The sequence below is a fragment of the Podarcis bocagei genome (genome assembly GCF_964188305.1).
Source record: "Podarcis bocagei genome assembly, chromosome: 10".
NCBI lineage: Eukaryota > Metazoa > Chordata > Lepidosauria > Squamata > Lacertidae > Podarcis > Podarcis bocagei.
Genome location: NC_138135.1, coordinates 3,361,104 through 3,383,039, shown reverse-complemented (window position 1 = coordinate 3,383,039; position 21,936 = coordinate 3,361,104). Strand labels below are relative to the sequence as shown.

Below are 21,936 nucleotides of genomic sequence, written 5' to 3'. Positions count from 1 at the left end.
AGCGGGGGTCCCAGCGCTGCATGGCGAGAGGGGGCAAGTCAGGGCGCGGAGGGTCGCAGGAGGGCGGCAGCTCTGCTCTTCCTTTGCATGGATGCGCTGCTGGCCCCTTGGATCCAGGAGTGGGGAAATGCATGCAAATAAACCCCATTCAGATGTATGGATCAGTCCCCTTGTATAACAGAGGTTGTCCGCAGATGGAAACATTCGGACATTCGTTACCTAAAACCTCACCGGTGCAAGGAAGGAAGGAGGGAAGGAGGAAGGAGGAAGGAAGGAGAGCAGAGAAGAGAAAGCGCTTCCTCTTGCAGGACAGAGTAAAACCTGTGGAACTCCTTCCCACAGGAGGCAAAGGCCACCAATAAAGCTGGAGTTATAAGAGGAGGAGGCCAATCTGTGGAGGAGGAGAGGGCAATGGGAGGCTCCTCTGCTGTGTCTCCCCTATAGGGGGCAGCCCTCTGGCCTGATCCTGAAGGGCTCATTTTCTCCTCCAGTGCTTAGTTCCTCCAGATGCAAGTGTGTCCTCTGAGATTGCTGTGGGTTGGACTAGATGATCCTTGGGGTGCCATCCACCTCTATAGTTCCATGAAAGCACCATTGGAGGTCTCACAAGCCAAGGCATTGAGAGTAGGAGAGGTCCTGCTGGAAAGGAAACAACCAGTGCAACTGTTTTAAAACAGGAATCCAATGTGTTAGTTGTGGGGGGACTCAGTGGGGAGGGGTAGACCCCTGGATGCCGCTTTGATCTCCTTGGACAAGGAGGTGGGAGAGAAATGCCATTCATAAAGAGAGGCAGCCCAGCCAATCATCTGGCTGCCGCATTTTGGACCAGTTCCTGAGTCGCCTTCAAGGCAGTTCCACACAGAGAGCGTTGCCACCATCCCATCTGGCGCAGAGCAGGGAAGACCAGGGCCATGTCCTCTCTGTCCCGAAAGTTCTGTGGGGTGGGGAACTAGCCAGAGCTGGACATGGGCCTCAAGAGACCATGATGGACCCAGGAGTGCCCTCAAGTATTCATGACTGGGGAGGGGGCATGTTAAGCAATGTAACATCATCATTATCTTCATCATCATTACTGTTAGTTCCCTGTCTGTAATCCGAATCTCCTAGAGCAATTACAAAATTAAAAAAAAAAAAGTTTAAAACACATTACAGTGGTACCTCAGGTTAAGAACTTAATTCCTTCCGGAAGTCTGTTCTTAACCTGAAACAGTTCTTAACCTAGACACAACTTTAGCTAATGGGGCCTCCTGCTGCCGCTGTGCGATTTCTGTTCTCATCCTGAAGCAAAGTTCTTAACCCGAAGTACTATTTCTGGGTTAGCAGAGTCTAACCTGAAGTGTCTGTAACCTGAAGCGTCTGTAATGCAAGGTACCACTGTACTCTCATAGAAAGGCGAGTCCTACTTTATTTGCTTTTGAGTGCACACAGATGCACCCGTCTTGCATGCTTGAGTAAAGCAACTTCAGGGCAGGAGGAGAGTAGGGGCCACGTGTAGAGCAAGTCCCACACTGAGGTCAAAAACCAGACACAGAGGCAGCAGGACTTCTTCAGTAATACTTTACTGAGCTTTCAAAGCATACAGTTCTCAGTGGGTCCCCAGTGAGGCACAAAACTTTGCTTCTGAGAGCAAATCCAGTTTCAGCCATAAAAAAATACACCACATAGGATATCTAAGTCAGGCACACAAACCGGCAGAAGGGAGCAAGGGAGGAAAGAGGCTGGAAGGACACAGGGCAATGGATGTGTGTGTTTTGCTTTCTGTCATCTGGGAGGGAAGTCAGGAACTCGGCATATTCAGGGGCTTCACAAATAAAAGCTTTCTGCCGGCTGCTTCCAGGCAAATGGGCATCACAGAAACACACACTGTGATTCTTGGTGTGTTGCCATATCAATTGTTTTTGAAAGGTTATCACAATGTGGTCTAGAAACCAGTATGGGACATTATATCACCCAGCCCTAATCCTCACTGACCACCAGCAATCCAGATAAACCCTCTCCCCTTCTCTATCAAAAGGTACTTTACATCTTAGATTATAATCACATTGTTTGACATTGCCTTCTATATTTCATTACTATGCAGTTTTACACATAAGTACCAGAACTTCACATACACAACACGTGTTAAAGACCGATTCCCTCCTGAGTTCATTTCCGTGAAGAAAAGAGTGGACTCTGAGAGGAAGACATCCAACACTCCATACATCTAAATGGGTTCTTCCATGAGAGAGTCCCTGGAAGTTCCTTAAACACTCCTTTGTAAATAAAGCACTTTTTGCAATCTTTTCATTTAAACAGCGTCTCCTCTCTGAGTTTGTTGATGGTTTGTAGGGTTTCAATACTTTGGCCACCTCATGAGAAGAGAAGACTCCCTGGAAAAGACCCTGATGTTGGGAAAGATGGAGGGCACAAGGAGAAGGGGATGACAGAGGACGAGATGGTTGGACAGTGTTCTCGAAGCTACAAACATGAGCCTGACCAAACTCCGGGAGGCAGTGGAAGACAGGAGTGCCTGGTGTGCTCTGGTCCAGGGGTCAAAAAGAGGCGGACACGACTAAATGACTAAACAAAACAAGGGTTTCAACTCCTAAAGTTCTTCCTTGTCGTGAGTCTGTTGATTTAGAACTTCCACTAGGACTGAACCTCTATCTACGTACCTGATATTTCTAAGGTTTGTGTTTTGTGTGAGTTTGTTGACATAAATCAAGGGTTCCACTCTGACTGAAGCTCCTTCCACAGTCCATACATTTAAACAGTTTCTCCGCTGTGTGTCTGCTGATGTTTTCTAAGGTTTCTATTCTGACTGAATCTCTTTCCACATTCCAAACATTTAAATGGTTTCTCTCCTGTGTGAGTCCGTTGATGTGTTCTAAGTTTACCATTATCACTAAAGCTCTTTCCGCACTCCAAACATTTAAATGGTTTCTCCCCTGTGTGAGTCCGTTGATGTATATTGAGCTGTCCACTGTGACTGAAGCTCTTTCCACACTCCATACATTTATATGGTTTCTCCCCTGTGTGAGTCCGTTGATGTCTTCTAAGTGTTCCATTATCACTAAAGCTCTTTCTGCACTCCATGCATTTAAATGGTTTCTCCCCTGTGTGAGTCCGTTGATGTCTTCTAAGGGTTGCATTGAAATTGAAGCTCCTTCCGCACTTCAAGCATTTAAATGGTTTCTGCCCTGTGTGAGTCTGTTTATGTACATTGAGGTGTCCACTCTGACTGAAGCTCTTTCCACACTCCGTACATTTATATGGTTTCTCCCCTGTGTGAGTCTGTTGATGTCTTCTAAGGTTTCCATTGAAACTGAAGCTCCTTCCACACTCCATACATTCAAATGGTTTTTCTCCTGTGTGAGTCCAATGGTGTTTATTAAGCTGTCCACTCAGCTTGAAGCTTTTTCCACACTCCAAGCATTTAAATGGTTTCTCTCCTGTGTGAGTCTGTTGATGTGCTCTAAGTTTACCATTGTCACTAAAGCTCTTTCCGCACTCCAAACATTTAAATGGTTTCTCTCCTGTGTGAGTCCGTTTATGTCTTCTAAGGTTTCCATTATCACTAAAGCTCTTTCCGCACTCCAAACATTTAAATGGTTTCTCTCCTGTGTGAGTCCGTTTATGTCTTCTAAGGTTTCCATTATCACTAAAGCTCTTACCGCACTCCATACATATAAATGGTTTCTCCCCTGTGTGAGTCCGTTGATGTATATTGAGCTGTCCACTGTGACTGAAGCTCTTTCCACACTCCATACATTTATATGGTTTCTCCCCTGTGTGAGTCTGTTGATGTCTTCTAAGTGTTCCATTAACACTAAAGCTCTTTCCGCACTCCATGCATTTAAATGGTTTCTCCCCTGTGTGAATCCATTGATGTCTTTTAAGAGTTGCATTGAAACTGAAGCTCCTTCCGCAAATCATGCATTTAAATGGTTTCTGCCCTGTGTGAGTCTGTTTATGTACTTTGAGGTGTCCACTCTGACTGAAGCTCTTTCCACACTGCATGCATTTAAATGGTTTCTCCCCTGTGTGAGTCTGTTGATGTGTTCTAAGGTTTGCATTGAAACTGAAGCTCCTTCCACACTCCAAACATTCAAATGGTTTTTCTCCTGTGTGAGTCCAATGGTGTTTATTGAGCTGTCCACTCCGATTGAAGCTCTTTCCGCACTCCATGCATTTGAATGGTTTCTCCCCTGTGTGAGTCCGTTGATGTGTTCTAAGGCTTCCATTTTCACTAAAGCTCTTTCCGCACTCCAAACATTCATATGGTTTCTCCCCTGTGTGAATCCGCTGGTGTCTTCTAAGGGCTGCATTGAAACTGAAGCTCTTTCCACACTCCAAACATTCATATGGTTTCTCCCCTGTGTGAATCCGCTGGTGTAATTTAAGGTCTCCATTCTGACTGAAGCACTTTCTGCACTCCAGACATTTAAAAGGTTTCCCCCCCGTGAGAATCTGTTGATGTAAACTTAAGTGACCATTTTGACTGAAGTTCTTCCCACACTCCCTGCATTGGAATCCTTTCTTGCCCTTGTGAGTCCGCTGATATGTTCTAAGTTTTCCACTATCGGTGATGAAACTTTTCCCAAACTCCATTCCTTTAAATGGTTTCTCCCCTGTTGGAGGTCGTTGATGTGAACTATGTGTGCTCATTCAATGAAGCATATTCTGCATTTCACACATTTTAATTTCTATTCCTAATGGGGGGGAGATGACCCATCCCCTGGAGTTCTGTCTGTCTTCTCCATCTCCTTCTTCAGAGTGGGAAGAAAGGAAATCCTGTTTGGGTTTCAAGGAAGAAAACTGAGGGAAAGAGAACACATCAAGCTCCATTAGCTCCTCCTATTTCAACGTCTCCTACATTTCCTCACCTCCTACCCATGTTCCCAGTTTTTAGTAAGTGAAGTTGCAATGTCAAATGATAGTAATTAATGAGCAACTTTCAAAATCCTCAATCAATGTTCATAAAGCAGCTTGATTTTTTAAAAGAATGGTGTGCTGTCTGATCTCGTGCTCGTCTTCAGATGCAGGACTATCCTAAAATGACACTGAAAAGCAGGATATTAAAGGCAAATAGATAAACTGTACTTAGTGGAATATGTAGTACCTTGAAAATGTAGTATTGATTCACTAATGGACTGAGGTTGTGTTATTTCTGGGGACATGAATTTGTTCCTGTTCTGTCTTAAATATCATAATCATACGATGTCATGCGATGTTAGGGGAGTGGTAGTTCCTTTGGTGGGGGAAATGTCATGCACCTTATGGGGTAATTTATCCACTATTGGTCCCCACCCTACACTCAGCTCTCACCTGTGCCTTCCAGAAGCTGTCAGGATGGAATAGGGGCCACAATCCCAGGAATGGCTTCAACCGGCTGGCAAAACCAGGTGAGGATACCTGATGGGTCTCAAATCCTTGGTGTATTAGGGAATTCTGCTGCAGGTGAAGAAAGGACCTGGTGGATGGAGAGGAGGAGAACAACAGTGAATCCCACAGTCAAGAAGGCAGATTCTACCCATTCTGCAGAGGAAAGTGAGGGCAGATGGGGCTCATCAACCTGGGAAGGAAGCCCATCGTGAAGGAAAACTCTGGTCGTAAAACTTTGGTGCACTCCTTCACTTCCTTTTGAGTTATCTTCAGGAGAAGAAAAGGCTATAGAGGAAAACCTACACAAATCCAGAGTGGCACCGTCTCTAAGAGGGTTGGATGGTGCCCAGCCACTCCTGCAGCCAAGCTGGTGCCTAACGTACTGCTCTGCTTTCCTTGGGACCATATAAGTCAGGCTGAGAAGGGGGTCTTGTTGTCTAGGCAGCCCAGGAACCCCAAACACACTGCCCAGGCAGTGTTGCTAACACAGCAGTTTCAGGGAGAGCAATGAACTCAGACCTGCGTATCAAAGTCTCTCTGATGTGGAACAAGGAAAACAGAAGCGCTATTTACATCATACATCAATTAAAAAGTATTCAGAATATTTGTCTTTTGAAGAAAAGACCACCAAGTATTGGATGGCCCCTTCAAAGCTAATGAAAGTCTTGTGTCTGGAGCTTTTGGGGGTGCAGGACCAGGAAAGCTTCTGCCACCCTGATCCTTCCAATTGGGATTCAGGTCTCATCATGCAACAGAAACTGCCCTGGTTGCGCTCATTGATGATCTCCGATGCGCTAGAGTCTGAGGGGAAAGCTGTTTTATTTCATGCTTTTCAATGTCTATATGAAGCTTTTTAATATCTGTATGAAGCTGCTGGGAGAGATCATCAGGGAGTTTTGGGCTGGGTGTTCACTAGTATGTGGGTGATACCCAGCTCTTCTCGTCATTTAAATCGGAACCAGTGAAGGTTGTGAATGCCCTGTGTTGGTGCCTGGAGGTGGTTTGAAGATGGATGGTGGCTAACAGATTGAGCTTGAATCCTGACAAGACAGAAGTACTGTCCCTGGGGAACAGGGGGTGGGCAGGTGTGGTGGACACCCTGGTCCTGATGGGGTAACTGTGCCCCTAAATAACCAGGTGTGCAGCCTAGGGGTCATTTTGGACTCACAGCTGACCATGGAGGCACAGGTCAATTCTGTGTCCAGGGCAGCTGTCTAGCAGCTCCATCTGGAACGCAGGCTGAGACCCTCCTTCCCCGCACACTGTCTCACCAGAGTGGTGCACGCTCTGGTTATTTCCGGCTTGGACTACTGCTATGTGGTCTACATGGGACTACCTTTGAAGGTGACCCAGAAACTGCAACTGAATGGGAGCAGCCACCGAGACCACACATCACTGCTCCAAAGGAATCTTACCTGGCTCCCAGCACATTTTCAAGCACAATTCAATTTGTTAGTGCTGACCTTTAAAGTGTCATGGTTGCATTTTCCAGGCATAGAAAAGTGTTGATCTAATGCAGGCTTCCTGAAACTTGGCAGTTTCCTTTCTGCTGAGAGCTGGTGGTGGGATAAGTTGCGATGAGGTTATGAAGAACCTTTCTTGTTTTGGGGAACCACATGAAGCTGGTTTAAACTGGAGTGAGCCAGGCTTGTTATCCAGTCCCAAGGTTACTCTGACATTTAATAGAATATAAATTACAAGGCCGAAAGGCACCTGGTCCCACTTCCTAGTCTGCTATTTCTCTACTCCGCTTGTGTGATTCTTAGTTGATTGCTGTTTTGGTATGCTAAGTTAGGGTTTTATGTATTTAAGTTTTTGCTATTTTTGGCTCCTGTTATGCTTCTTTGCCTTCAGTAATAAATTTATTTGCTGAATGAGATTGTTATAGAGCAGCAAGATCTGCAACCTAAAGCCCTCAACAGCCTCGGCACTGTAGACCTGAAGGAGCATCTCCCCCAAAATCTCTCAGTCTGGACAGGCAGGTGGTCCTTCGAAGGTCTTCTGCAGATTCCCCCCCCCCCCCCGCGCGAGAAGCGAAGTTACAGGGAAGCAGGCAGAGGGCGAGGAAATGGGCAACATTCTGACATTTAGAAGACAGCTGAAGGCAACCCTCTATCGGGAGGTTTTTAATGTCTGATGTTTTACTGTCTTTTCTTTGTACTGGAGCCATGCAGTGGAAGAGAAACTTAAAGATGGAAGCCTGAGAGAGAGGAAAAGGTTTCTGGCTGCTTCCTGGGTGGGATTGCGGAAACCAAGAGCTGCTTCGGAGAAGGCCTCTCCCCTCCCCTCTTCCTCTCAGGATTTCCTCTCCTCTCCAAACCAGAGTTTGGACTGGGCAGAACCACTGTGTCTAGACAGGGCAGGGGCTTATGGGGGCTCATGGGGTGGGAAGAGGGTGGAATTTGCAGGAAGGGGTGGGGGGACTGGACCCCCCACTTTCCAGGGATCTTTCTCTGGTTGCCTTGAAGGGGGGGTCGATTCCTGGGCAGGAGGGAGAAGCCAAGGCGGCGCCTCCAGAGAATCCCCACATTTGCCACCATGGAGAAGTGTCCCCAAACACTGGTCTTCCTATCTCCCCCCCCCCAATGCTGCCCTTCCCTGCTCCAGGGATGCTCCCCCTTCCCAATTCCTCGACTCTCTCCCTCTGTCCCAGAGTCTCCCCTGAACCCAGAGGCCCCCCTTGGCGCGGCTCAGCCCTCATCCCCCATCTTTCCATCCTGAGGGGCCACCCCAAGACGCACAATTTAGGGACAGGGGGGTCTCTATCCAGGCGTCCCTCATGCCCGTTAACCCTTTCATGGCCCGCCTTTGTCCGTGCGGAGTCCACAGGGCCCCAGGGATGCCTACGCGGGGGAAACGGGGCAAGGGGGCCCTCGTGGGGACCCCCTGCGTAGGTTCCCCATGTCCGCCGCTGCCAAGGCGCCTAAGGGGCCAAGGAAAGCCCCCTTCGCAGCACACGTGCAGGGATCCAGGCCCTTCCCATGCGGCCCACGAAAGTCGCTTTGGGGAGCTGGCGGGGGTCTCTGGGTCCTTCCCCCCCTCCCCTCCCCCCGCGAGCCCTTTACCTCTTTGTCCTCCCTCCCGATTCTCCTTTCCTTTCCTGCAACATCCACGGGCGGGGGGGGGTCCCCTCCCATGACGCCCCGCCTTTCCTTTCCAAAGCGCGCTCCCCTAGAGCTACGCCGCAGAGCAGCAATCCGGCGCAGAAGCTCCACTTGCGGGAAATGCAGGCAGTTTGGGAGGGGGGCTTTTCCCCCTCATTCCGGAAACAGACGCCGGATTGGAGGAGGAGGAAGAGGTTCAGCGCACAGTGGAGGGATTTGGGGTTGTGGGGGCGGGGTGAGAGGAGGATGTACCGGGAAGGGAGGAATAGGGGGGGAGGAAGGAGTGGAAGGGTCATCCTTCTGGGGATGAGGAGAGCGGGGCAGGGGCTGATCCCGGCAATCGAGCTGCAAAGTGCGGTCCCCCCCCTACAATCTTTATATTGAAAATCCTTCCCTCCCCCACCCCACGCCATGATCTTAGATCCATTCCATGTTTTAGGTATTGGTGCACATTGAGCAGCGGGTTGGGCGCTGTGACTCCTGTGTTACGGAGAAAATGGGGCTTGGGCTTTTGCACACACGCCCCCCCCCCACACCTAGGTAAAATTCATCCCTTTATGTCTCCGTCAGAGGTAACACAATGAGGCCAGGAAGAAAGCAAGTCAGCTGTTGATCTGCTTGCAGGCAGAGCCCCCCCCCCAATGCGAGGAGTGAAGCAGCCCAGAACTAAAGCGCGTTGCAATTTCTACACCCTCAGAAAGTAGCCTCTGCCGGGTGGTGAATGTTTCCCTCTGTGAGGGAGCCTTCCCAGACCTGCTGAAAGAGGCGGTCATTAAAACGCTTCTTAAAAAATCATCTTTAGACCCGGCTAACATGACCAACTATCGCCCAGTCTCAAATCCACCATTCTTGGACAAGGTGACTAAGCGGGTGGTTGCTGAACAACTCCAAGCACGCCTGGAGGATGGTGGACCATTTGGATCCCTTCCAATCGGGATTCAGGCCGCATCAAGGGACTGAAACTGCCTTGGTCGCACTGGTTGATGATCTCCGGCGGGCTAGGGACAAAGGTGAGAGCTGTTTCCTAGTTCTGCTGGATCTCTCAGCGGCCTTTGACACCATCAACCATAACATCCTTCTTGACCATCTAGAGGGGCTGGGAGCTGGGGGCACTGTCATACAGTGGTTCCGCTCCTTCCTCCTGGGCCGTGTCCAGAAAGTGGTGGTGGGGGGATGAGTGTTCAGACCCCTGGGCTCTCACTTGTGGGGTGCCTCAGGGTTCCGTCCTCTCTCCCATGCTTTTTAATATCTATATGAAGCTGCTGGGAGAGATCATCAGGGGGTTTGGGCTGGGTGTACATCAGTATGCAGATGATACCCAGTTCTACCTCTCTTTTAAATCAGAACCAGTGGAGGCGGTGAAGGTCCTGTGTGAGTGTCTGGAGGCGGTTGGAGGATGGATGGCTGCTAACAGATTGAGGTTGAATCCTGACAAGACAGAAGTACTGTTTTGGAGGGACAGAGGGTGGGCAGGTGTGGAGGACTCCCTGGTCCTGCATGGGGTAACTGTGCCCCTGAAGGACCAGGTGCGCAGCCTGGGAGTCATTCTGGACTCACAGCTGTCCATGAAAGCGCAGATTAATTCTGTGTCCAGGGTGGCTGTCTACCAGCTCCATCTGGTACACAGGCTGAGACCCTCCCTGACCGCGGACTGTCTGGCCAGAGTGGTGCATGCTCTAGTTATCTCCCGCTTGAACTACTGCAATGCGCTCTACGTGGGGCTACCTTTGAAGGTGACCCGGAAACTGCAATTAATCAAGAATGTCGCAGCTAGACTGGTGACTGGGAGTGGCCACCGGGACCACATAACACCGGTCTGGAGAGATCTGCATTGCCTCCCAGTATGTTTCTGAGCCCAGTTCATAGTGTTGGTGCTTACCTTTAAAGCCCTAAACAGCCTCTGTCCTATATCCCTGAAGGAACGTCTCCACCCCCATCATCCAACCCGGACACTGAGGTCCAGGCAGTTCCCTCATTGCGAGAAGTAAGCTTACAGTGAACCAGACAGAGGGCCTTCTCGGTGATGGCGCCCGCCCTGTGGAATGCCCTCCCTTCAGATGTGAAGGAAATAAGCAGCTATCCTATCTTTAAAAGACATCTGAAGGGAACCCTGTTTAGGGAGGTTTTTAATATTTAATGCTGCACTGTTTTTAACACTCGATTGGGAGCCGCCCAGAGTGGCTGGGGAGACTCAGCCAGATGGGCGGGGTATAAATTTTTTATTATTATTATTATTATTATTATTATTATTATTATTATTATTATTATTATTATTATTATGGCTGCATGGCATTTAAGAATGAGACTGTTAGTTTATCTTTATTTTCTGCATATACCATTTGCTACATTTCTTAAATGTAACAATTTTGTGCTATAGAAGGAGGGGAGTGACATATAAGAGGACACAGGGAGTTAAATTCTGAGGCGAGAGGAACCCGGAAGCTGCTTTAAGACCCAGAAGTGGTGAAAAGCAAGATATAGTCTGTGTTCTAGGATTATGATAATATTTAATTCTCTTGCTGATTATGCTGTTTTCAATGTGCATTTTATATTTCCCCTCCTTTAGCAATGTTTTCTTCTGAATGTTTTCTTCTGAATGAAGCTGAACTGTGACACCCCCCCAAAAGAAAAAATCTCAGGAAGGTATTTGTAACAGAGATTACAAGGCGGGGTGGGGCACATCCTTAAAGTTGTTAAATGTTACAAATATTATGCCTGAATGTATCCTTTTGGCTTGACAGCTCAGGGAAGATACCTAGCTTTAAAAAATCATATAAAATCAACTCCTTTGCCAGTTTCCTCCATTCCAATGCTATTTTGCCCTTGGAAAAAGGACTCTTTTTTCCTGCCACCTGTCGGACCTGGGTTCAACTGAGCTCCTCCGATGATGATTAATGACCTGAGCCTTTGATGAGGCTCCAAGCACACTCCCCATTCAGCAGAGTGTCCAGCACGCAGGGAAGGACGAGAAGTTTATTAGCTACATCGCTAAAGAGTTTTATTTCTAACTACGCAGACAGAAACGAAATATACATGCTCTCTCTGTGAAAGCAGAGAGCAACTGAAAAACAAAGGAACAGGAAACAGTAACATCACATCCGTCTACTGTCTTCCTTGAGACTTCCAACAGTCTGGAATGTCCCTGGAATGCAAAACAGAGTCTTGTGACTCCAAGAGCACGGCACAGTGGCAACACACAGAATCCAACACCACCTCCCCAAGGGTGAAGATGTGTAGACCCACCTCCTACCCCAGGAAATGCCCAGAGGTGACAATTGCTGGCCTCACTGTTAGCCAAGGGAAGCCAAATCTCTTCACCAGACTTGTCTCAGGCTGCAGACATGCAAAGGAAGTTCTGTTGTGCTTTTGGGTGGTGGGTACTTGAGACATGTTTGCCTGTGCTAATCTTATACTTGGGTGCTGCCCTGACATATCTGTCTATGCTAATCTTGCGTAACCCTCCCCTTTCTGACATTTTAGTGATGTAGCAATGATGTATTGATGATGCTGTGCGAACTGTATCCTGGGATTTGGTGGGAAAGTTTAAAAAGTCAATGTCGCCCCAGGGTCAGAGTTCCCTCACTGCTGTTTGAACCTGTTGCACAACAATAAAGGATCTCAGTCTACTGACTGCTCTTTGCTCCAAATTGCTTGGCTGGAATTTCCTTCATTTACTGACCGCATGGACCCGCGGGAGACTTGTACCCTGGAGAGCTGAGCTGCTGAATAGTCTCTCAACCCATAATTTTCTTTAACATGTTGAAAGGTCCTTTCCCATTCCCAATATTGACTGCTTGTAATAAAATCGTTGGACTTTTATCTCCTCCTGGCTCCTGAGTTTATTGGCCAGACCTAGGAGTTTTTATAGCCTTTGGGGGTATACAGTGGAACGTTGGTTTACAACCATACAGTGGTATCTCGGGTTAAGTACTTAATTTGTTCCAGAGGTCTGTTCTTAACCTGAAACTGTTCTTAACCTGAAGCACCACTTCAGCTAATGGGGCTTCCTGCTGCCGCCACACCACTGGAGCACGATTTCTGTTCTCATGCTGAAGCAAAGTTCATAACCCAAGGTACTATTTCTGGGTTAGCAGAGTCTGTAACCTGAAGTGTATGTAACCTGAAGCATATGTAACCCGAGGTACCACTGTAATCCATTCCGGAGGTCCGGTTGTAAACCAAAACAGGTTGTAACTGAAGGCGCGCTTTCGCCAATGGGCCCCCCCCCAAAATGGGTTGTAATCCAAAAACAGGTACACACACTTCGGTGTTTGACGTGGTTGTAATCCAAAACGGTTGTAATTCAAAGCGGTTGCAAACCAAGGAACCACTGCACATTTGGTGCCGTGACTCAGATAAATTGAGGCTTTCTTTGAGCCCACCCAGCTGTGGGTGCCTGAACCGAGGGAGCTATGGGCTGTGGCTCTGCGTGTCTCGGCCAGCTGTGGGTGCCTCAAGCAGGCAGCAGCAGGCTCCCAGCTCTGTGAATGTCTACGTATTGTCTCTATCTCGGCCAAGAGGGGCTGAAGCTGTGAGGAAAGAGTGGAAAGTTTTCTCGCTTTGTGTTTTGCTTGAAGGCTCCTGTCCGGCTGAGGGCTGGGGCTGCAGAGATCAGGCTCTCCCCCCCCCCCTTGGCACAACTGTGAGTTCTCTGCCCAGGACTGACTGGCTGTGCAGCCGAGGGGGGCGTTTACTTATGAGTCTTTTATTTCTATAGGCTTTCTCACTGTGGGCCTTGCTGGCCACCAGTCTCTTTTCAAAAGGCTTTCCCCCACCTTTTATTTGATCTGCAACATGTCGGAAGGGCAGGGAGTCCCCCTTGTGTAACAGCTTAAGCAGGAGGGCATAAAGGGGGGGCACACTCACAGGAGGAATGGGCTCACCCCTCGCCATATGCGACCCATCTCTCCCTCCGGAGGGGTCCCCAAGATGAGATGGGGAGGGACAGGGGGGTCTCTATCCAGGCGTCTCCCGCACCCATTAACCCTTTCCTGGCCCACTTCTCCGTGCCCCAGGGATGCCTGCGAGGGGGAAACGGGGCCGGGGAGTCCTCCTGGGACCCCGTGGGTGGGCGCCCCACGTCCTCCCCTGCCAAGGAAAGCCCCCTGATATGGACTGGGGGGTGCCTCCTTCCCCCCTTCCTTTGGAACGTCCGAGGCGATGACCTCGAGGGTGCCCACCGTACACTCACCCTCAGCCCCCTCACCGTTGCATAAGCACCACACTTTTCCCAGACCCCCCTTTTCTCTTTCTTCCACGAGCGAAATAAGCTCAAATACATGTATATATTCCCCTATCTCTTCCTATGCCTATTTGCGCTCCATACTTAGAACGAGTAGACCGGGTGTTCCTGTATCCCCGCTTATTCCTATGGCCGCGCTTTAGCCAATCACAGCCATGCATTCGCCCTGCAGAAACTAGCTCAGGGAGCTACTGCACGCCTCATTTCACTCCTGACAAGCTGCTGACGGCCCCCCACTGCGAGAACAATGGATCCGAAACCAGGGACCTCGTAAAACTGTCAAAATCCTGCTACAGTGTATCCATTCTGTTTCCGCTTTCGATCTACAGTACGGAACAGGCTGGGAAGCATTGGAATCTTTGGAAATTGATATAAAATCAACCGTAACTCCGATTCCTTCGCTCTTGGTGTCATTCAACTCAGTTCCCCTTGGACTCCATGATGCTACCCCCTGCTTCCATAATCCCCGAAACGGCAGGTCACGTACACAGGAACTTCTTAATCCTGTCAGATCGTTTTGCCAAACCCTTCCTCCGGGCAATACTAAGTGGCAGATGCATATCTCTGGCCCATTGTCTCGCCAACACCGGTACTCAATAAATGTTTATCTATGTATATTTCTCGCTCTGCATATTCCCCCCCTTCTCATCTCAAATGTAAATGAATGTAATCCTACCTTTCCTTAATCTATTCATGACGTGTGGAATATATTCATGATGTAACCCACGAAACCCGACCTTCCCATAATGTATTCATGACGTTTCCTGCACTGTATTCTGGGTTATGGAGGGAACTTTTAAAAGTCTATGCCACCCCATTCTCGGGGTTCAATGCCATTTTGAACCTGTTGCGCAATAAACTCGGATCTCCGTAGTTTGCTCCTGTGTCCGGCTGAGCTCCTTTCTTCTCCGCAAGGACCCGCGGACTCTGTCTGACGAACTGGGTGGCAGTGCAACCACGCACCCAGATTTTTCCGTTTCACCCCTTAGCTGCAGGCGTGCAGGGATCCAGGCCCCAAGGAAGGCGCTTGGGGGAGCTGGCTGGGTCTCTGGGTCCTTTTCTCCCCTCTCTCTCACCCCCCGCGACCCCTTTACCTTTTTGTCCTCGCTCCCGATTCTCCTTTCCTTTCCTGCAGCATCCACGGGGGGGGGTCCCCTGCCTCCTCCCTCCCCTTTCCGAAAGCGCTCCCCCTAGAGCCACGGGGCGGAGCAGCAATCCGGAGTGGAAGCTCCACTTCTGGGAGAAGCAGGCAGTTGGGGGGGCTCACACCCCCCATTCCCAGAGCGAAGCCGGATGGGAGGAGGAGGAGGAGGAGCAATGTATTGGGGGAGGGATTTGGGATGGTGGGGGCGGGGTGAGAGGAGGAGGATGTGCCGGGAGGGGAGGGGAGGTATAGAGGAGGGGGGAGGAGAAAGTTCCCCCCTCCTCTTCCTTTAGTGGATCGGAGAGCAGGGGAGGGGCTGATCCCGGAGATCCAGCTGCCAAGTGGGTCCCGTCCCTCCTACAAGGTTTGCATTGCAACATCCTCCCCTCCCCCACCCCACGAGCTTAGATCCCTCCGTCTTTTAGGTCTTGGTGCTGTTCAAACTAGAAATGGGGGGGCAGCTAAACGACTCCCCCCAAATCCCAGCTCCCCACCCCAGCCTCTGACTAAGGCCAGGACAAGGACCGTGGACACAGGCTCCGTCCAGGCACAACAGCCAAGAGGCTCAGAAAAGCAGCCGATACAATTGGAGCCAGAAGCGGATTCCATGTGTTAAGGGAGAAATCTGCGGACGTTGCGGACGTGTTTGTACGCTTGGAGGAGTATGGCTGCCTTGTGTCAAGTCTCCCCCCTTTGATAGTTCTTCCCTCATAGTGTAAAATGAAAGTGGAACTGTGCAGATCCGATGTATGGCTGATTTTCTATGAATTTATAACAGAAGCATTGCGTATGTCTCGTGTGTGTGTGTGTGTGTGTGTGTGTGTGTACAAATTGAATGATGGGGGGGGGGCTTCCTGCAACACATGAATCCCAATCCCAAAGAAGGGCAGTGCCAAAGAATGGTCCACCTACCGCACAATTGCGCTCATTTTACATGCTAGCAAGGTTATGCTTAAAATGCTACAAGGCAGGCTTAAGCAGTATGTGGACCGAGAACTCCCAGAAGTGCAAGCTGGATTTAGAAGAGGCAGAGGAACCAGAGACCAAATTGCAAAAATGCGCTGGATTATGGAGAAAGCTAGAGAGTTCCAGAAAGACATCTACTTCTGCTTCATTGACTATGCAAAAGCCTTTGACTGTGTCGACCACAGCAAACTATATCAAGTTCTTAAAGAAATGGGAGTGCCGGATCACCTCATCTGTCTCCTGAGAAATCTCTATGTGGGACAAGAAGCTACAGTTAGAACTGGATATGGAACAACTGATTGGTTCAAAATTGGGAAAGGAGTTTGACAAGGCTGTATATTGTCTCCCTGCTTATTTAACTTATATGCAGAATTCATCATGCGAAAGGCTGGACTGGATGAATCCTGTAATAAAAAAATTAAGGTCTTATATATATAATAAATGCTCATAAATGTAGCAAGCAAGCACATACATAGATATGTAGACCCCATGTCTCGAGCAGCACAGGAACACTGTCCTGAAACCATTTAGACTCCCAAACTGACCAAACGTTTTCTCTGCAAGGAGGGAGGGGTTGAGGGAACCTTCCCATTGTCTCAGGAATTGGGAAATCTCAAAGGTATGACCAGACTACCAGGAAAGGGAATCAGATAAGCCATTATCAGATAACCTGGCAGACAGGAAAAATGACAACATTCAAATTTCTGTTGTAGACCACCTTTTCTGTGATGTAGGTATGGTGTTTGTGGGGGGTGGTCTTGGGTTACGCCCCTTCTGTGATGTATGTATGATGTATGGAGGGGTGGTCTTGAGCTCCAGGGCAGGGAATATAAAATGTCTATATAAAGGCAGGCACACCTTTGTTCTGGGTCCTCCTCCTTTTCTGCGTGTGAGAGGAGCACACCAGAGAATACTGAGAAGCAATACTCTTGTGTCCCCCATAAGGGAAGAAGGGCAGCTTTTGTTTACAACAGATGGCACCCCAGATGGGACCTTCGGTTGCCCAGATTCAAGGGGGGCCAAAGAAGGACCGGTGATCCAGCGCGCACCAGGCCATTTGCCAGGAGGAGCCACCAGTCCTCTAGTGACCCCAGGGTCTGGAGAGAACTGGAGTTCCAGCGGGGCTAACCAGAGGAAGCAACGCTTGATCAGGCCGGCCACAAATTTATTTATTTTTTAAAATAATCTTTTCAAGATCTGTCCTACCAGTGAGGACCCAGGGCTAATTTCCTTAAGAACGACTTGGATGATGGACTCAAGGGCATCCTGATCAAATTTGCAGATGACACCAAACTGGGAGGGGTGGCTAGCACCCCAGAGGACAGGATCACACTTCAAAACAACCTTGACAGATTAGAAAACTGGGCCAAAACAAACAAGATGAATTTTAACAGGGAGAAATGTATAGTATTGCACTTGGACAAAAAAAATGAGAGGCACAAATACAAGATGGGTGACACCTGGCTTGAGAGCAGTACATGTGAAAAGGATCTAGGAGTCTTGGTTGACCACAAACTTGACATGAGCCAACAGTGTGACGTGGCAGCTAAAAAAGCCAATGCAATTCTGGGCTGCATCAATAGGAGTATAGCATCTAGATCAAGGGAAGTAATAGTGCCACTGTATTCTGCTCTGGTCAGACCTCACCTGGAGTACTGTGTCCAGTTCTGGGCACCACAGTTCAAGAAGGACACTGACAAACTGGAACGTGTCCAGAGGAGGGCAACCAAAATGGTCAAAGGCCTGGAAACGATGCCTTATGAGGAACGGCTAAGGGAGCTGGGCATGTTTAGCCTGGAGAAGAGGAGGTTAAGGGGTGATATGATAGCCATGTTCAAATAGATAAAAGGATGTCACATGGAGGAGGGAGAAAGGTTGTTTTCTGCTGCTCCAGAGAAGGGGACACGGAGCAATGGATCCAAACTACAAGAAAGAAGATTCCACCTAAACATTAGGAAGAACATCCTGACAGTAAGAGCTGTTTGACAGTGGAATTTGCTGCCAAGGAGTGTGGTGGAGTCTCCTGCTTTGGAGGTCTTTAAGCAGAGGCTTGACAACCATATGTCAGGAGTGCTCTGATGGTGTTTCCTGCTTGGCAGGGGGTTGGACTCGATGGCCCTTGTGGTCTATTCCAGCTGTATGATTCTATGATTCTATGAATGGATGCGTTTGATCTTCTTGCAGTCCATGGGACTCTCAAGAGTCTCCTCCAGCACCATAATTCAAAAGCATCAATTCTTCGGAGATCAGCCTTCTTTATGGTCCAGCTCTCACTTCCATACATTACTACTGGGAAAACCATGGCTTTATGGATCACTGCCCCTTCATGGATCACGGTCTTGCCGTGGCGAAGGGGCTTGAATAACTCAGAGAAGCTATGAGCTATGCAGTGCAGGGCCATCCAAGATGGACAGGTCATAGTGGAGAGTTTTGACCAAATGTGATCCACCTGGAGCAGGAACCGGCAAGCCACTCCAGTATCCCTGCCAAGAAAACTCCATGGACAAAGACAACAGGCATATGAATCATGTATTAGCCTCCCCTTTTCTGATGTAGCAATGATGCTCCACGAACTGTATGCTGGGATAAGATAGAAACTTTGAAAAGTCCTTGTCACCCCATCCTCGGGGTTCAATTCCTCTTTCAACCTGTTGCGCAATAAACTTTGATCTACAGCTATTTGCTTTGGTTGGTGGCCGAACTCCTTCCTTTATTCCACAGGGACCGACGGGCTCTGCTCGATGAGCTGGGTGGCTGAGCAGCCTCGCACCTGGATTCCCCCGCCCAACACCAAATTAACCTTTTATTGGTCAGACCTAGGAGACTTGATAGCCTTTGGGGGCATACAAGACCCAGACTCTGAGCCTTCTTCCCTTGGGGGTCCGCCAGCTGGTGCCTCCCCCCCTTTCACCCAGCCAGTCCATGACAGCAGCAGCAGCAGCAGAAACAACAGTAAAATAAGTATGATAATAATATGCACACTGGTCCTCTGGCAGGAAGAATGATAACTTCTGGGACTATGGAAAAATATTATCTTTTCCAAACCCCAGAATACACAGGAGCTCTGGGGTAGCCCCATGGGGTTCATGAGTGAAGATGGCCCCCCCAGGAAACTCCCCTGGTACCTGCAACCCATCCTTCCCCCTCTTGCAATAATGCTTGGGGGGAAATCTCCCATTAAATTACAGTAATTTAAGTTTTCTTCACAACACGTAGGAGGCAGGGAGAAGTTCTAGTGAAGAAGCAGTATTCAGAGATCATGTGGTGGGGGGGTGAGAGAGTTTGGTGCAAAAGCAAGTCACGCACAGATGCACCCATCTTGCATGATTGAGTACAGCAACTCCAGGGCATAAGCCAAGTATCGGCAGGGTAGGGGCCATGTGTAGAGCAATTCCCACGCTGAGCTCAAAAACACACACAGAGGCAGTAGGAGTTCTTCAGTAATAGTTAACTGAGTTTTCAAAGCATACAGTTCTCCCTGGGCCCCCAGTGATACACAAAACTTTGCTTCTGAGAGCAAATCCAGTTTCAGCCGTAAAGAAATACACCACACAGAATATCTAAGTCAGGCACACAAACCGGCAGAAGGGAGCAAGGGAGGAAAGAGGCTGGAAGGACACAGGGCAATGGAGGTGTGTCTTTTGCTTCCTGTCGTCTGGGAGGGAAGTCAGCAACTTGGCATCTGCTGGGGCTTCACGAAGCAAAGCTTTCTGCCGGCTGCTTCCAGGCAAATGAGCATCCCAGACACTGTGATCTGTGGGGTGTTGCCATATCAATTGTTTTTGGAAGGTTATCATGATGTGGTCTAGAAACCAATATGGAAAAATATATCGCCCAGCCCTAATCCTCACTGACCACCAAGTAATCCAGATAAACCCTCACCCCTTCTCTATCAAAAGGTACTTTACATCTTAGATTATAATCACAGTGTTTGACATTGCCTTCAATATTTCATTACTATACAGTTTTACACATACATTCCAGAACTTCGCATACACAACATGTGTTAATGACTGATTTCCTGCTGAGTTCATTTCTGTGAAGAAAAGAGTGGACTCCGAGAGGAAGACGTCCCGCACTCCATACATCTAAATGGGTTCTTCCATGTGAGAATCCCTGGATTTTCCTTAAACACTCCATTGTAAATAAAGCACTTTTTGCAATCTTTTCATTTATGCTGCTTCTCCTCTTTGAGTTTGTTGATGCTTTGTAGGGTTTCAACTCCTAAAGTTCTTCCTGTCCGTGAGTCTGTTGATTTTAAACTTCCACTAGGACTGAACATCTATCTACGTTCCTGATATTTATAAGGTTTGTCTTTTGTGAGTTTGTTGACATAAATCAAGGGTTCCACTCTGACTGCAGCTCCTACCACACGCCATACATTTAAACAGTTTCTCCGTCATGTGTCTGCCAATGTCTTCTAAGGTGTCCAGTCTGACTGAAGCTCTTTCCACACTCCAGGCATTTAAATGGTTGCTCTCCTGTGTGAGTCCGTTGATGTCTTCTAAGGGTTCCATTATCACTAAAGCTCTTTCCGCACTCTATACATTTATATGGTTTCTCCCCTGTATGAGTCCCTTGATGTGCTCTAAGGATTCCATTATGACTAAAGCTCTTTTTGCACTCTATACATTTATATGGTTTCTCCCCTGTGTGAGTCCGTTGATGTGTTCTAAGGCTTCCATTATCATTAAAGCTCTTTCCGCACTCCAGGCATTTAAATGGTTTCTCCCCTGTGTGAGTCCGTTGATGTCTTCTAAGGCTTCCACTAATACTAAAACTCTTCTCACACTCCATACATTTATATGGTTTCTCCCCTGTGTGAGTCCATTGATGTGTTCTAAGGCTTACATTATCACTAAAGCTTTCTGCACTCTATACATTTATATGGTTTCTCCCCTGTGTGAGTCTGTAGATGTATATTGAGGTGTCCACTCTGACTGAAGCTCTTTCCACACTCCATGCATTTAAATGGTTTCTCCCCTGTGTGAGTCCGTTGATGTGTTCTAAGGTGTCCATTATGACTGAAGCTCTTTCCGCACTCCAGGCATTTAAATGGTTTCTCTCCTGTGTGAGTCCGTTGATGTCTTCTAAGGTGTTCATTATCAGAAAAGCTCTTTCCGCACTCCAGGCATTTAAATGGTTTCTCCCCTGTGTGAGTCCATTGATGTCTTCTAAGGGTTCCATTATCACTAAAGCTCTTTCCACACTCTATACATTTATATGGTTTCTCCGCTGTGTGAGTCCGTTGATGTCTTCTAAGGCTTACATTACGACTAAAGCTCTTTCCGCACTCTGTACATTTATATGGTTTCTCCCCTGTGTGAGTCCGTTGATGACTTCTAAGGCTTCCATTATCACTAAAGCTCTTTCCACACTCCATACATTCATATGGTTTCTGCCCTGTGTGAGTCCGTTGATGTGATCTAAGCTTTGCACTATCATTAAAGCTCTTTCTGCACTCCAAGCATTTAAATGGTTTCTCCCGTGTGAGTCCGTTGGTGTTTTCTAAGTTTTCCATTATCACTAAAGCTCTTTCCACACTCAATGCATTTATATGGTTTCTCCCCTGTGTGAATCCGCTGGTGTAATTTAAGGTCTCCATTCTAACTGAAGCTCTTTCCTCACTCCAGGCATTTAAATGGTTTCTCCCCTGTATGAGTCCGTTGATGTCTTCTAAGGCTTCCACTAATACTAAAGCTCTTTCCGCACTCTATACATTTATATGGTTTCTCCCCTGTGTGAGTCCGTTGATGTGTTCTAAGGCTTCCATTATCATTAAAGCTCTTTCCGCACTCCAGGCATTTAAATGGTTTCTCTACTGTGTGAGTCCGTTGATGTCTTCTAAGGCTTCCACTAATACTAAAACTCTTCTCACACTCCATACATTTATATGGTTTCTCCCCTGTGTGAGTCCATTGATGTGTTCTAAGGCTTACATTATCACTAAAGCTCTTTCTGCACTCTATACATTTATATGGTTTCTCCCCTGTGTGAGTCTGTAGATGTATATTGAGGTTTCCACTCTGACTGAAGCTCTTTCCACACTCCATGCATTTAAATGGTTTCTCCCCTGTGTGAGTCCGTTGATGTGTTCTAAGGTGTCCATTATGACT

General features: G+C 48.1%; 5 protein-coding genes across 6 annotated transcripts in view; 1 reads left to right on the top strand and 4 right to left on the bottom strand.

The window, feature by feature from the left end:
- The window catches only part of LOC308595620 (uncharacterized protein), a 251,467-nt gene that overhangs the window by 212,537 nt on the left and 16,994 nt on the right, over nt 1–21,936 (top strand). The window lies entirely within an intron of this gene.
- The window catches only part of LOC308595698 (uncharacterized protein), a 69,969-nt gene that overhangs the window by 42,443 nt on the left and 5,590 nt on the right, over nt 1–21,936 (bottom strand). The window lies entirely within an intron of this gene.
- Nucleotides 1–21,936, bottom strand: part of LOC308595636 (uncharacterized protein) — a 176,285-nt gene that overhangs the window by 148,794 nt on the left and 5,555 nt on the right. The gene's annotated exons all lie outside the window — the stretch shown is intronic.
- LOC308595614 (uncharacterized protein) overlaps nt 1,580–21,936 on the bottom strand; it is a 61,440-nt gene continuing 41,083 nt past the window's right edge. Inside the window, exons 4-5 of the mRNA XM_081210064.1 lie at nt 5,308–5,452; nt 1,580–4,797 (exon numbers count right to left, since the gene is read on the bottom strand). Of these exons, the coding sequence (XP_081066190.1) occupies nt 2,746–4,647 (1,902 nt within the window). The 5' untranslated portion in view covers nt 4,648–4,797; nt 5,308–5,452 and the 3' untranslated portion in view covers nt 1,580–2,745. The remainder of the gene's footprint in view (nt 4,798–5,307; nt 5,453–21,936) is intronic.
- The window catches only part of LOC308596881 (uncharacterized protein), a gene marked incomplete at its 3' end in the record, with an annotated part of 228,311 nt that continues 214,582 nt past the window's right edge, over nt 8,208–21,936 (bottom strand). Inside the window, exon 6 of the mRNA XM_081212185.1 lies at nt 8,208–8,287. Within this exon, the coding sequence (XP_081068311.1) occupies nt 8,208–8,287 (80 nt within the window). The remainder of the gene's footprint in view (nt 8,288–21,936) is intronic.